This window comes from Mytilus californianus, unplaced genomic scaffold (genome assembly GCF_021869535.1).
Source record: "Mytilus californianus isolate M0D057914Y unplaced genomic scaffold, xbMytCali1.0.p SCAF_1, whole genome shotgun sequence".
Taxonomy (NCBI): Eukaryota; Metazoa; Mollusca; class Bivalvia; order Mytilida; family Mytilidae; genus Mytilus; species Mytilus californianus.
Window position 1 is genome coordinate 101,260,418 of NW_026262581.1, and position 15,771 is coordinate 101,276,188.

The 15,771-nt window shown below is 32.2% G+C and overlaps 1 protein-coding gene across 2 annotated transcripts in view; it reads left to right on the top strand.

Moving 5' to 3' along the window:
• The first annotated feature begins 297 nt into the window (after positions 1-297).
• Positions 298-15,771, top strand: part of LOC127727879 (WASH complex subunit 4-like) — a 43,044-nt gene continuing 27,570 nt past the window's right edge. For both annotated transcript variants that reach the window (XM_052235038.1, XM_052235047.1), the window contains exons 1-12: positions 298-365; positions 987-1,126; positions 4,561-4,726; positions 5,408-5,475; positions 6,459-6,541; positions 7,487-7,529; positions 8,176-8,279; positions 10,780-10,900; positions 11,269-11,386; positions 12,021-12,148; positions 12,696-12,856; positions 13,774-13,888. In XM_052235038.1, the coding sequence (XP_052090998.1) occupies positions 314-365; positions 987-1,126; positions 4,561-4,726; positions 5,408-5,475; positions 6,459-6,541; positions 7,487-7,529; positions 8,176-8,279; positions 10,780-10,900; positions 11,269-11,386; positions 12,021-12,148; positions 12,696-12,856; positions 13,774-13,888 (1,299 nt within the window). In that variant the 5' untranslated portion in view covers positions 298-313. The remainder of the gene's footprint in view (positions 366-986; positions 1,127-4,560; positions 4,727-5,407; positions 5,476-6,458; positions 6,542-7,486; positions 7,530-8,175; positions 8,280-10,779; positions 10,901-11,268; positions 11,387-12,020; positions 12,149-12,695; positions 12,857-13,773; positions 13,889-15,771) is intronic.

The window sequence follows — 15,771 nt, forward strand, 5'->3', positions numbered from 1 at the left end:
TTGTTAAAAACTTTGCCTCGTTTAAAACAGAGGCATTTAAGATTATAATACATTAAATCTTAATTATGTCTCTGATTCATGAGGTTTTTTTTCAATGATAAATCTGATGATCAGCATACGTTTTTTTTTTTTACAAATATTAATGCGAAAACCATTCAATCTTATCTACCTAAATTTATTTCTTATGTAGATAATTCAACAAATTTTGAATCAGTGTAAGCTAATCGAGGTGTCGGAAGTAATTCAAGGCCGTGTTTAGCCTGTACAGGTTTTTAGTGCAACCGCTGATCATGTGATTCTGATAGTATTCAAAATGTCGGTAGATGGAGGGTGGGAGTTTGACAAATTTGATGATGGTTCTTTGCGTTAGTATTAATAATTAGAATGATAGATTGTAGTTTCAATTTTGTCAATTTTTGTGCAATACATTACACTTACCAGCAGTATACATGGCAAGGTTGAAGAAATAGCACGTTTTAAAATATAAAAAGGAATTGTCAAATATCGCTGTGTTTACACCTCAAATTTTACCCTGAGTATCGACAAACCGGTGCATCTAGAAACGTTTTAACGTTAAGCATGATCTACATATAAACAGTTCATTGTTTATTATGTTTCAGAAAATTAAAAACTTACTTCACTAGAAGGTTCACTTGACATCAGTAAAACATCCCAATAAGAAAATGTAAAACCAAAACACAAATCAACCCTAAACATTCTAAAGAGAGAAAAACAAGAAACCAGAAATCAACCATTAAGTGATTGTGTAAGAATAGTGAATATGGATTTTCCCCTACAAAATAACTCTCAAAGTAATTTAGTGACTGAACATGAGAGATCTCAATAAATTTGTTCACATATAGATTTAATTTCCTTAATTTCACATTCATTTAGATTTTTAATGATTTTGTGGTCCAGGAGAAAGTTAAACATGTGTTAATAAGATGTCAGTTTGAATGTTTAAATTAATTGTATTTTTGTTTCAGAAATTGTTGGAGAGGTGCAGCTGAAAAAATATGGAAAATTTTTAGAAGACTATGCCACCCAACTGAGAGAAATAGAAGAGGCTTTGGATGATTCCATTGGTGATTCATGGGATATGACTCTTGACCCAATTTCACTACAGGTTTAACACATTGTTTTCAATTTAAGTTGTATAATTACTTAAAAGGCACTGGCTACGGTTACATGGAAATGTAACAATAATGAAAATATTATTGTTACATTGGAGACTAATTGTCGGAATGCATGGCTGGGTAAGGAATCAATTAATTACAAATGTAACAATAATAATTGAGTCTACGGTTACATTGCATTATTGTTACATTAATCATTAATCAGGAACAGATATACTGTTCCGAACATTAATGCACCTCCGAATGTACGCTGGGACAAGTTATATATATATATTAAAATAAAACTTGAAAACTTTTATTTGAATTTGACAATATTGCATACAATTTTTATTTTTTTTTATTTAGTTTCTTCAATCCAGTATTTTGTTTTGGGAGGATGTTTTTGTCCGATCTGAACTCAATCTAAGCAGCCATCACAAACGAGTGATGCAGCAATGTGCACGTCTGTATTGCATACTGTACAATTCTATTCTGCACTATCCATTTTTGAAAGTTAAAGAAACTTTCAATGTCTGTCATGCTTCTGGTGAAAAATATTTTTTTACCCTTGCAATGTTTTATTAAGTCTCCCAAACGAAGTTTGGGAAGACTTATTGTTTTTGCTCAGTTCTTATTATTATTATTATTCTTCTTCTTCTTCTTCTTCTTCTTCTTCTTCTTCTTCTTCTTCTTCTTCTTCTTCTTCTTCTTCTTCCGCCGCTTTTAAATTTGAACTTGTCCGCACCCGTTCTCCAAAACCGCTTGTCAGATTAACTTAGGGTTTCACAATATGTTAGACTAACATGTCTAGTGGTGCAATCAGGGTTTTGTTTGTGCAATGGGGTTTATGAAGGGGTACTTTGAGGGGCAAAAAGAAAAGAGGGTTTTACTATAGAACCCTATGGGATTTTATTTTTTTAAATTTTCAAATGATTATAAATTGAAAACCGTTTGTGATAGACACAATCTTTTTAATTGAAAATGTTCTAAATGATAAAGCCCATTAAATGAAATACAGGGTTAGTCCCCAGGGGTCACCCCCACCCCCAGCCATTTAAGAAAGTTCTAATACCTTGTAAGTGGTCAAGATCCCCACCCCTAAACCATATATATTCTGGTTTGTCATGCTAAGATGGTTTGAATGATATACAGGGTTAGTCCCCAGGGGTCATCCCGACCCCCTGCCATTTGAGAAAGTTCTAATATCTTGTAAACGGTCGAGATCCCCACCCCTAAACCATATATATTCTGGTTTGTCATGATAAAGCACATCAAATGTAATACAGGGTTAGTCCCCAGGGGTCACCCCCACCCCCTGCCATTTAAGAAAGTTCTAATATCTTCTAAGTGGTCAAGATCCCCACCCCTAAACCATATATATTCTGGTTTGTCATGCTAAGATGGTTTGAATGATATATAGGGTTAGTCCCCAGGGGTCATCCCAACCCCCTGCCATTTGAGAAAGTTCTAATATCTTGTAAATGGTCGAGATCCCCACCCCTAAACCATACATATTCTGGTTTGTTATGATAAAGTACATCAAATGAAATACAGGGTTAGTCCCCAGGTGTCACCCCACCACCTGCCATTTAAGAAAGTTCTAATATCTTGTAAGTGGTCAAGATCCCCACCCCTAAACCATATATATTCTGGTTTGTCATGCTAAGATGGTTTGAATGATATACAGGGTTAGTCCCCAGGGGTCATCCCGACCCCCTGCCATTTGAGAAAGTTCCAATATCTTGTAAATGGTCGAGATCCCCACCCCTAAACCATATATATTCTGGTTTGTCATGATAAAGCACATCAAATGTTACACAAGGTTAGTCCCCAGGGGTCACCCCCACCCCCTGCCATTTAAGAAAGTTCTAATATCTTGTAAGTGGTCAAGATCCCCACCCCTAAACCATATATATTCTGGTTTGTCATGCTAAGATGGTTTAAATGATATACAGGGTTAGTCCCCAGGGGTCATCCCGACCCCCTGCCATTTGATAAAGTTCTAATATCTTGTAAATGGTTGAGATCCCCACCCCTAAACCATATATATTCCTATTTGTCATGTCTCGAACATTTGAATGACGTATACGGTCAGTCCCCAGGGGTTCCCCCACCCCCAATGTTCTAATATCTTGTAAATGGTTGAGATCCCCACCCCTAAACCATATATATTCCTGTTCGTCATGTAATGAACATTTGAATGACGTATAGGGCCAGTCCCCAGGGGTTCCTCCCCACCCCCAATGTTCTAGTATCTTGTAAATGGTCGAGATCCCCACCCCTAAATCATATATATTCTGGTTTGTCATGCCAAGATGATTTGAATGATAAACAAGGTTAGTCCCCAGGCATCACTAATGCATATAACTTTACTGGACCAAACCAATTTTCACTGGACGTTGCCCAATGTCAGGCGACCCTGGGTATTACGAATTATGGGAGCTTCGTTTGGGAGACTTCGTAACAGCATCCTGTTACAATCATTTCTTGTTTATATTGCCGTCCAATATTTTTGTTGGAAGCATGTGAGGTTGTAGTATGATTTCATTGCCGTCCATTACTGATTTTATGTTCACCTCCGACTTCAATACACAACTTTAGCATAGCTGAACAACTCACGAAAACTTAAAAAATACAAGTCAATTGTGAAGGCAATTGATGTTTGAATCAGTGATTTCAATTTCACGGCAGTCCAAATATTTTGTGATCGTAATTTCGTTCTTCTTGGCGAAAAAAATAAGCAACAAAACTATAGAAGGTTTAAGTTTTATAAATCTAGCGTACATTGAAGTGCATTAATGTAACAATAAAGCAATGTAACCGTAGACACAAATTTTATTGTTATATTAGTAATTAATTGGATCCTTACCCAACCTTGTATTCCGGCATTTAGTCTCCAATGTAACAATTATATTTTATTATTGTTACATTTCCATGTAACCGTAGCCAGTGCCTACTTAAAAAGCTAGTCAAATTTTGAAAAAGGAATGCATGTTTAAAGAGAAAAGTATAAAATTTATGTGCTTGTTAGTTATATTCTCTTTTGATTCATTTTAGTATTTCACCTAAAAGGGTTAGTATTTAGAGTGCTAAATGAATTAAAAAGTTTTTCATAGAATAAGGGAAAAGTCTTGATGATATGATCTTAATTAAAAGTAATCCCATAAGAAAGTGTTTTGTTTAAAAAAAAGTTCTTTTTGGGGAAATGGATAAAAACATTGATCAAGTGAAGGCTAAAAATTGTAGACATGAATTGAACAGGAAAAAAATATATATTTACCAAACAAAATCCCCAAAACATTTTATAAAAAAAAAACACCATTAGAAATCAATTAAATACACCAGCATTTGATGTGTATGTTAAAATTTAGTATTGCTGCAATGCACTTTAAATACATATTTGATAAACAAACAGGAAACTTACAGTAAATTATTATACTTCTAGCTTTTGCCATATGAACAGACATCACTACTTCAATTGATAAGAACAGACAACAAAATCTTCAACAAAATTATCACAGTATTTGCAGCATTATGTTGTGAAATGCAGTCACTGAAACATGAGGCAGAACAAAAGTTTTATAATGCATTGTTGTTCTATGGAGAAGGAGGTAACTCATCTATTTATATGATACATAATTTATAAATTGTAGACCATTATAAGAAAAAAAATTGTTATTAAAATGTATTTCATGTTGTTAACTTATCAGTATGACTTATAATTTCGCTGTGTCAAAATATTTTTTTGGAAAAGATCATTATGCCTCTGTCTTACAGGATAACAAAATTTGCATTTTTATTTCAGACAACGTGTAATTATGTCTTCACTTTAATTGATACGATCTGAAGCAACCAGTAATAAAAAAATCTTCCCTTGGATGATAGACTTTTTTTACCCTGAATTTTTGTTGTTATTCTCATAAATTATCACACGATAAACTGCCAAATCATCAAAATCTGAATCATCTGATGTAAATTTATGCAACAAAGGTGGAAATAAAACAGCAACTTTATTTTGTCCAAATTAATGTCTCCGTAAAAGAATGTGAAATCTGTCTACCCCATTTACCATTTGACTTTGTTTCTTAATAAAACAATAAATAAGTCCTTTCTGTTAATTTAATTTTTACATCAAAATAGAAATTGGCCAATGCATATGTTTGTTAATAGAAAGTAAGCCTGTCTGGGTAAGAATTTCTGATTGATTTATACTAATGATGCTTGCCCTGTTGGTGAACTACCAAATATAAAAGGTTAAAGCACATATTGATAGCAGAAATTATATTTTGTAGAGTCAGATGAAGGATTACAAGATGGGGATGCACAAGTACAAATGGGAAAGATGATGTCACTATTACAGGTACTTTGAATTCCTGAATCATGTGGGTACAAGATTTAGTGATTTCAGAAAAATGGTGTTTCCAGGATATTGAAACTTCATAGTTAATTATTTGCTCTCACAATGTATCAAAGAAACCAGAAATTTATGTTTTTCCGTCTCAACTCCTCAAACAACCAAAGTGTCTAACGAAATGAATAATGCTTAGCCTTAATTCTTAGTTTATAGTTAAATAAAGGTTATGTGGTATCAAAAGCCTGTTTGGTCAGAAATAAGGAAAAAGTAAACTGGAAGGTACCCAATTCATATATTGATGATGATAGTCATAGCTAGAAATAAAAGGCAGAAGATACCTAGGGAACAATCAAAAATCATTAGATGAAGAAAACCGTCTAAAAAAACACTACACAGAAAACTAAAGACAGAGCAAGACAAACCCCGCAAAAAAACGGGAGTGATCCAGGTGGGTTATCAGACCCTGCTCCACTTGTGGCAACTCTCCTGTTGGTCCTTATAAATAAAAACTTGGTGATGTCATAAACAAGGAAAGGAGAAGTATCCTTAATACATATACTAGAATGAAATATGATAAGTCTTTTTGTATTTTGACACTATACTTCTATTAACTGATTAAATACCTGAGTTCTGGAAAAATTGTCAGTCCTTTCTATCTTGCCTGCCAAGAACTCCATAGGTTTGAAACTTTAATGTGTTTTGTCATGCACAATGTGTGCATGATCGCAGAGATTTGTAAAAGGAACCCGTTTAATGATTAAAAAACAACATGAGCACCTATGTGATTGCTAGGAACAAACTCAAAAATAGTAGTAAAACTTCTGTTATGCTATGCTTATTTCGTTTAAGACCGTTTTCAAACCAGGATAAAATGATCTTCAAATTCCTAAAATAGATTTTACAGGACACTTTGGTTTTTTTCTATTTGTCTTCTATATAATTGTTATTGATTTTAATTGTAATGCTTACCAATTATTTTAATTTTATAGGAACTGTCATGTTTTGTCACCAGAAGTTATGAAGTGGTTAAGAGTGTTGTACAACAGTTTTCATGTTTATACACAGCTTCAAGGTAAATTAAAGAAATCAAATTGCTAATGCTAGAGAGGCCCTTAAGGGTACTGAACACCACATACTGGCTAAGGTCAGGTTACAAAATAGAATAGACTTGCAGCTATTCAATAAAATGCATATTTTTTTTTACTTTCAATGTGTACTAATTTCATCCGTGGACAGTGAAATTTGTGGAAACCAAAGCCATTTGGGACAAGATTTTGTTGAGAAAAGATGGGTACCCGGTATTTTGTTAAGACACTTGTTAAGATAAGACAAGTGTTATTCAGTTAAGGCAGGTTTTTAGTTAAAACAGTTAAAATTACAAAAGAATATATGTTTTGTGTTCTGATTGAAAATTTTCAGTCTAGACAGGCTTTCCATTTATGCATGGTTTGTTTTACACAGGTTTCACTGTACCTATGAAAGAATGAAAATTTAGTACCTTAGAAAACTGCATTTACAGCATTGTTATATATGAAACCATTGAAATAAACATTCGTTAGCTGTTATAAATTACATATGATATTTCTATCCTTTCAAATTTTGTGTTACATGACTTTCAAATAACAGTAAAAAATATTGTAAACGTGGTACTTTTTGTCATGTTTGTGGCATTTAGTTTCGATGGATGTTTGATAGTCTCTGCATAATGTATTCACTTATAGACTCAGGAAGATTTAGAGCTTGACATATTGCATAGATACCTATCTATAATAGAAAATTGTATTTTTTCTCTAGATGTCTTTTTGCTATTTTTCTCATTTATGCATACCCCATATTTCATATCAAAGAGATTTATGTTTATTTTCTAAGAGATATGAATCTTCTATTTCTTTTTGATACTAATAGCAGATATCAAATGCTTCATTAATTAAAACAGGCAATTTTTTGGTTCTAATTCAAATGATGATTATGAAGTTTCACAATGGTCATCCACACTAATGTGTCTTACTAATTTCAGATCAGGACCAAAGCTTATAAATGTTACAGACGTCCATTTTCAGGTATATTAACATCTATGTAAAGACTGAATATTCCTCTGTATCAGTGACATCAGTTATTGACTTCTTTGATAATTTGATTGATGTATTATTCAGTATTTAGTGCTGTTTAAATTGCAGAGTACCAAAAGTCCATAAAATCTATTGTATTAAAATAAGGAGATATGGTATGATCGCCAATGAGACAACTATCCACCAAAGTCCAAATGACTTCAGTGGAAGCAACTGTAGATCAAGTAGTCTAGATAAATGCATTTAAAAACCACTAAAGACTTTCATAAAAAGTTTTTAGTTACAGCTATTAGAAATAAAAATCTCATTTTTGATCCAGCCATTTGCCTAATGTAAAAGTCTGTTATAGTAGTAATACACCATTACAGTAGAATTTGATTGAGAATGATAAGGTAAAACTGATATGTTGCTTCCTGTCTGTGAAGTTTTTGTTTAAACAGTATTTTATTTTATTTTTACAATAGTGCACAAATGATAAATACAGGGATTTGGAAACAAGAAAAACTAATATACATGTACATCTGTCTCTTAACAAGATGACAACATTGGGGACATAGTGTAAAGAAACACGCCATAATATAATTTGCAATTTATATTACATGATATTTCAGAATTCTTTCTCTTTGTTTAAATTTAGGTTGTGTATGAACATCTAGGTGATTTACTGACTGTTTTGATTACATTAGATGAGATTATCAACAATCATGGTACCCTGACAGATCACTGGACCTTGTATAAAAGGTCTGCTTAATTAAAAAAGTGGGGGTATACTGTTTTACTTCTGTCTGTCCGTCCATTCATGCGTCCATCTGTCAGTCCGTCCGTCCGTCCATCCCATGAATATTTTTTGTCGCATCTTTCTCAGGAACTACATTACAAGGATTTCTGAAATTGGGTTTAAGGGTTTATATGAGTCAGCTATACTGTGTGATGTGTTTTCAGATTCATCACTCAACAACTTCCTGTTTACCTTATACTTTTAGAGGGGCGGGGTATCATTAGTGAGCAGTAGCTCACAGATTCACTTGTTAATTTATGATTGAATATATCAAAGTTAATGAGTTTTCTAAATCAACATTCAGTTAAACAACAAAATTACACATGCAGAAAACTCATTGCAGTGTTGCATTACTAGTAAAATTTATTCACTAGTCTACTTTACAAAAGTTAAGAAGCCTATAGCTGTCTCATTGACACAAACTTTTAAATCATAATATACCTGTATGAATGAGAATGTTGATCAATAGACAATTATCAATGCAGTTTTAGTAAATGCTGCATGCAAATAATGCTGTAAGAATTAAAATGGGAATTCTACTTACTGTGACAGTTATCCTATTACCTTTGTTGTGCAATATTATAATACAAACAAAATGTCAATATAACTGCAAAAATTATGATTTTACAATACTCTTCAACTCCTGGAATTCACACAAAAATACCTTGATTGTATGTATTATGTAATTTTCATGAAACTGTCTAGTGTGTAAAGGATACATGTATCAACAAACATATTAAAAATTGTTGTCTCATTCATGTCTTACCCCATATCCTTTTCTCCTATTATAATCACCAGGTCCAGACTTTAAAATTTGAAATAAAAGTCCATTGCTTTCTATTATTAATCCTTTTTAGCTCACCTGGCCCAAAAGGCCAAGTGAGCTTTTCTCATCACTTGGCATCTGTCGTCCGTTGTCCATCGTCGTCTGTTAAGGTTTACAAAAATCTTCTCCTCTGAAACTACTTGGCCAAATTTAACCAAACTTGGTTACAATCATCTTTGAGGTATCTAGTTTAAAAAAACTGTGTCTGATGAGCCCGCCCACCAACCAAGATGGCCGACCGCTAAAAATAGAACATAGAGGTAAAATGCAAGTTTTGCCTATTATTTTGAAAACCGCCATAAATAGAGAAAATCTTATTGGGGCAAAAATGTTCAGAATGTTGAGCTCTACCTAATGTTTTTTTTATGTCAAAACTGTCAGACGACCTCTTATATGATTTATTGTCCTTAAATGAAGAATTTTACCATTTTTATAAATGTTTGCCTATTATCTCGAAAATTATAATAGGTAGACAGAAACTTTAGATAGCAAAAATAATCAGCAAGACAAGATCTTCAAATAAGACAACATGGCCAAGATCTTCAGTCGACTCCTTGTTAGAGTTATTCCCCTATAATGACGATTTTTATCAATTTTTTGCATTTTTGCCTAATATCTTAAAAACTATATTAGATAGATAGAAACTTTAAATAGCAAAAATGATGAACAAGACAAGATCTACAAATAAGTCCGGCATGACCAAAATTGTTAGTTGACTCCTTATTGAAGTTATTGCCCTTTAATGACGATTTTTCCCATTTTTGCCTATTATCTTGAAAACTGTAATAGATAGATAGAAACTTTAAATAGCCCAAATGATCAGCAAGACAAGATCCACAAATAAGCCATAATGGTTGAAATCTTCAGTCGACTAGTTATTGGAGTTATTGCCCTTTAATGATACTTTTAACATTTTTGGCATTTTTTGCCTATTATCTAAAAAAAACTATAATAGATAAATAGAAACTTTAAAAAGGGAAATTATCAGCAGGATAAGATCTACAAATATGTTAGCATGACTGAAATTGTCAGTTAACTCTTTATAGAGTTATTCCCCTTTAACGATGATTTTTTTTTTTACTAAAAAAGTGGCCATTGTTGAAGATGCAGGTGAGCGACACGCTCTTTAGAGCCTCTAGTTTCAATTTAACAAGTATCTGATATCTGAAATACCAAAAATACCCAAGTTTCTATTATTTTTACCTTGCCATACATAAGAACCAGAAATATTGCTTTCAACTTAATGACATAATGACAATTTATATGCCATTTTAGAATATAAATGTTGACAATACATTTTGAATTGATATGAATACCTGAATTTGTGTGCATATTTAATAGATAAAAGATTATAAAATATATATGGTCTGTTGTAAAACAGGTCAGGTATTTGATAAAGATGTGAGCTCTCTGCAAAAATCATCTTTCATGTAAATTGGTGTCCACAGAGCTTGATTTTTCTCTTACCTAAACTTCTCCAGCAATATACATTTAGCAGAACATTTTGTTCATTTTAATTAAAGATGTTGAAATTAAAAAAATATAAATTTTAAAGAAGATTCATCTGTAGTTTAGATATGCAAGATGTAGAACTAAAAAAACTACTTTCAAAACATATGTATATTCTCAATATTCAGAATGTTGAAGTCTGTTCATCATGACCCGGGGAAATTTGGTATACAGCCAGACAAAATGAGACCGTTTGAGAAGCTAATGATGCAGTTAGAAGGCCAGCTGTTAGATGGATTGATATTTCAAGTTAGCATTAAATTTATATTATAATGTTCAGTTTGCATCTATGAAAAGTCTTAATGTATAAATGTATAGATATACAAGATATTTGGTGTTCAGTAAGAAAAAACAGACACACAAAAATGTTTGAGAGTAAACAGACTTTGTCCTTCGATTGCTATGATCAATGATATTAAATCATTTTATTGAGAAAAAAAATCTGAAAGACATTAAATGAAAGCTACTGCTGTTTTAAAAAATGGTTCATGACTTTAATGGCGTTATTTATGAAAAATTAGTAAGCTTTTAATCAATTTCGTTCTCCTGTGTAAAAATATGTAAAATAGCGATTTGATTGCCAAATTTTTATATTTAAAGTACTTTTTCCTGTTTAGAATTGTGTTGAGCAGCCATTTGATAGCCAGGCGGTATATGTTTCTAAGAATCCTGTGTTTGCCGAAGAGTTTGCTGCCAATATCAGAGAAATTTTACCAGATCTAGAACAGAGAATAGGTAAAATCATTTGTAGGAAACATAACTTGACCATTTAGAAGAAAGTGTGGAACTTTTCATACTTGGTTTTGTTCATGTATCATTTTCTTTGACAGAAGTGCAGTATACTTGTACCTGATGTATTTAGCAAAAAAAGTACAAATCATATCTATTATAACAGTCCACAGCAAAAGTGGTCTTGTGGTAGCTTGTTTGCCTCATCTGTTGAAGGTCATGGATTAAATCCACAGCTAGTGAAACTGAAGATTGGTATTTACTGCCTCTCTGCCAAGCACATAGCATTTAGAAGTAAGAGCAAATACCTCTAAGAGTCAGACTTATGTGTCTGAGAAGAGAATATGTCTTCCTGTTGACCTTTACCTTGTGAAATAGCATTTAAAAACTGACTCAGTTTGTCTGTCTAGAACACAGCAGGATGTTTTCATTTCAATTCCATGATATAGACTTTTTTGCACTGATGGGACATAGAGCAAACATCAATCAATTAATCAATCAATATGCATGACAAATTTGCTACTTGATATTAAGCATCCATCAATCAATCAATCAGTCATCCTGAACATGATTGATAGTTGATGGAATACTTATCAGAATATAATGAACAACAATAATATATAATTTCTTTTATGAACAGGAGAAAACAATGAAATGGACCAGAGATACAAGTTTGTTGGTCTGTGTGGACTGTATGTACTTCATTTCCAGATTTTCAGAGTCATTGATAAAAAAGTTTTCAAATCAATGTGGGATGTTTACAAAAAGGTAAATTTGTCTCTTAGATAAGGATCTAATTACACAAATTATAAATTTTTGGTTTAATTTTAAGCTCAAGACTATCCCTCTGAATTTCCCATTTTATGACTGAGATATTTAAAATGTTTGCATTTCATACCAAAAGATTTGAGGGGAACATTATATTAATTTTTACTTGATTATTAGGTCAGTCTGTTCATATCTGTAATGGCAGACAAAAATGGCACAAATACATTATATTTATAGAATGTCTACTCTGTTTGTTGTATGAAAAAAAAAATCTCATTTTATTTTGCTAACATTCTCATTCAATATGAGAATAACTTTTTAAAAAATCCCCCAAAAACATCTAATGCTAAAACAACCCCTAAAAGAAATCCAGAAAGTTGAGTAGATACTTTGTAGTGTCAAAAGGGAATTTTTTGTATGTTAAGAATTATATTATCTGTACACAATCAACTTTATGTTTTGTTTTGTACAAAGTTTTATACTTCCACAATTGTGTTAAGCCATAACGAATAATGAGAAGAAACATAGAATGATATTTTAAATTCAGATACCTTGTGTTCATTTAATGGGAAATATGGTATGGTTTCCTACCCAATTCTTGTTAGAGAAGTTACCACAGATGCAGAAAGTGTTGGACAAGAAAGCAGAGATGGCTGTTGGTTCAGCACAGTCGTCATGGTTACAGCAGAGAAATCAAATGCTTTCTAGGTAAATAAAAATGAAAAAAGAAAAATTAATGTTAAGGAATAATTATTCAGTACTTTTGTGTTGTATTTTTTATTCATGGCTTGAATGCATAGCATATGGATGATTCTTTGATTGATGTAATGGATTGAATCAAAATTGAAGATCGAACAGAAATTTAGGCTATAATTCTGTAATTGTTGTTGGTTTCTGTCTGTCATATTTGTTTTTTTTTTTCATTTATTGTTGAGCATAAATCAGGCAGTTGGTTTTCTTGTTTAAATTGTTTCACATTTATTAATACTGGGGTCTTTTATAGCTTACTATAATGTATGGGTTTTGTTAAGTGTTTTTAAAGGCCATACAGTCACCTATAGTTACTTACATTCGTGTCTTTCAGTGGATATTTGTCAAATATAACATCTTCTTATTCATGTATTATTATATAAATAGCACATAGTTGAGAGGGTTATAGAGCAGATTGTTAACCTGAGAAAACAGTGTCAACCGAGGCACCAAGGTTGACAATGTCTTTTCGAAAGGGGTAACAATCTGCTCTATCACCCTCTCATGTGTTATTTAATTTACTATACTGAATGTTCTGTCATTAGTGTCTATTAAATTTCAAATTCAAAGTAATAAACTATGACGTCTTATACATAACAACCATCTGTATGTAATAAAGGGCACAATTGATCAAGCGTCTCCATGAAGGGTAAAAGAGTATTTGCCATGGGTTTGAGTAATTTATCTCCCTTGTATTAAGCAATCAAAATCTTGCATTTTGACATGAAGTATAATAATAGACAATGTCAGTCAGGAAACTTGTAATATTGTTTACCTTTAAGATGCCTAGCTGCTTATAATATGTTATTGAAATATCTTATAAAACCCAATAAACATTGCATTATTAATTACATGTTCGTTATGGTATTTTGCAGAGATGTGCAGAATTTTCACACAACAGTATCAGCCTGGATGATAGAGATGGACTCAAAAGTTACACAGAAATCTCTCATGGAAGATCTCAACAATAAATGTGTTCTGTTCATTCAGGTTTGTATAGTATTTAGAATTGGATGTTGCTTACAAAAGCTTGATCAGTATTTTTTTAGCAATTATAAAAAAATAATTTAGTCAAAATTTCAATCCCAATATAAGACTTTTAAGAAAGAAACTCAAAAGATAAAAGAAAGTCAATTGTACCTGAAAAGGATAATAGGAATTACTTATAATATGGAAAGTACAACAGACCACACAAACTACAAACAACTGACTCCTCCAAAAAGATAGAAGTACAATCAAAGACAAACAACGAACAACATATGGTCCAAATAGCCTAGTATCTTTACACTAGAGAGGCACTGTCAGAAAGCCAACATGGTTATGTCTACAATTACATTTTCTTCTTATTCATTTCACGCTATGAGCTGACTTTGTTAATGATAGATGAATAATGGTACATTTATACATTTATTATATTATACATTTATAAACTGAACAAGTTTTCATGAAGATAATAGTAAATGTGTTTTAAGGCGAAGTGTACGTAATTAACTACTCCACAGAATTTTTTTTAATTTTACATGTGGATTCTGCTTGTAAAAATATATCAGACAATAAAATAAAAAAAGGGGGTAACCGTTTTCTTTTTTCAGATACAAGCTGTTGAAATTAACAGCATGATACGCCAAAAATACAAAGGATATATAGGGAAAATCATAAAGTTCGGCAGATGCTTTTACTTTATCAAGATTTTCTAATTCGTTGGTCCACAGAATTTTTTTAAAAATCGATATGCGATTCCAAAATGAATGACGAACCCATTGGTGCAAAGAAAGTCCCTAGCAACCGTGCTAGTTTTCAAGCTATATCCTGTGGAAGTTTGATTTTTAGCGGAAAGAATAAAAAACATTCGGCGACGTTATTGATGTCTACTGTAACGTCATCACAATTTCTACTCTATAACGCTATTATACCGTACAGTGTCGTAACAAAATCGTGAGTGTGTATAACCCATTTTCCTTATTATTGCAAATTCTCCATCGTAATCAATTGATAAGGAAATAAACTGACTATTTTTTTAAGGATATTTCTGCTGCCAAAAAAAAAAGCAAATTGGCAAATAAATATACTGCAAGTGAAAGAAAGTTACTGTATAGACTTTAACTCCATCTTTTCTTAATTAGACAGGGTTCCACATCTTTTTTGAAATGCTTGTATTTATAGCTGACTATGGGCTTTGATCATTGTTGAAGGCCGTACGGTGACCTATAGTTGTTAATTTCTGTGTCATTTGGACTCTTGTGGAGAGTTGTCTCATTGGCAATCATACCACATCTTCTTATTTTTATATTGTATTGTTCTAATAATTATGAATCAAATATCAAGTTTGAAATTGTCCCGATTAACACAGCGTTGACAGAATGATTCTATTTAAATAATCGGTTATAATATTGGGATCGCGTATACACGTCTTTTTTAAAATCTTATTTCTGCATGTTTATATTATAAAAAAGTGAATATAATTTGCTGCATCTTTTCATCCTCACCATTTCCGGCGCTATTCGAGGTATTGCGCACAAAACCCATTTTATTTGTCAGGTTCACACACGTGCACGTGACACAACTCTGCAATTTTATTTTAAAAATTTCCTGTCTCGATCGCTTTCCCTTTTCTTTAACTACACGACAAAGCATGATATAATGTTTGCTGGAGATTTAAAGTAAAAAAGGAAATAATTTCTTGTATCATTATTTGTTAAATATCCACATGCACAACTCCCGAAAAATAAGAAAACTGCATCTGCATATTATCTTGAGAATTTTTATGGCTGTAATAAAGTCAAAAGAAGAACCCGCATATGAATTTTAGCAAAGTAAAACAGATTGGAGTTTTTGATATAACTTCCCGTAGTACAGATCATTCCCAGTGTTAG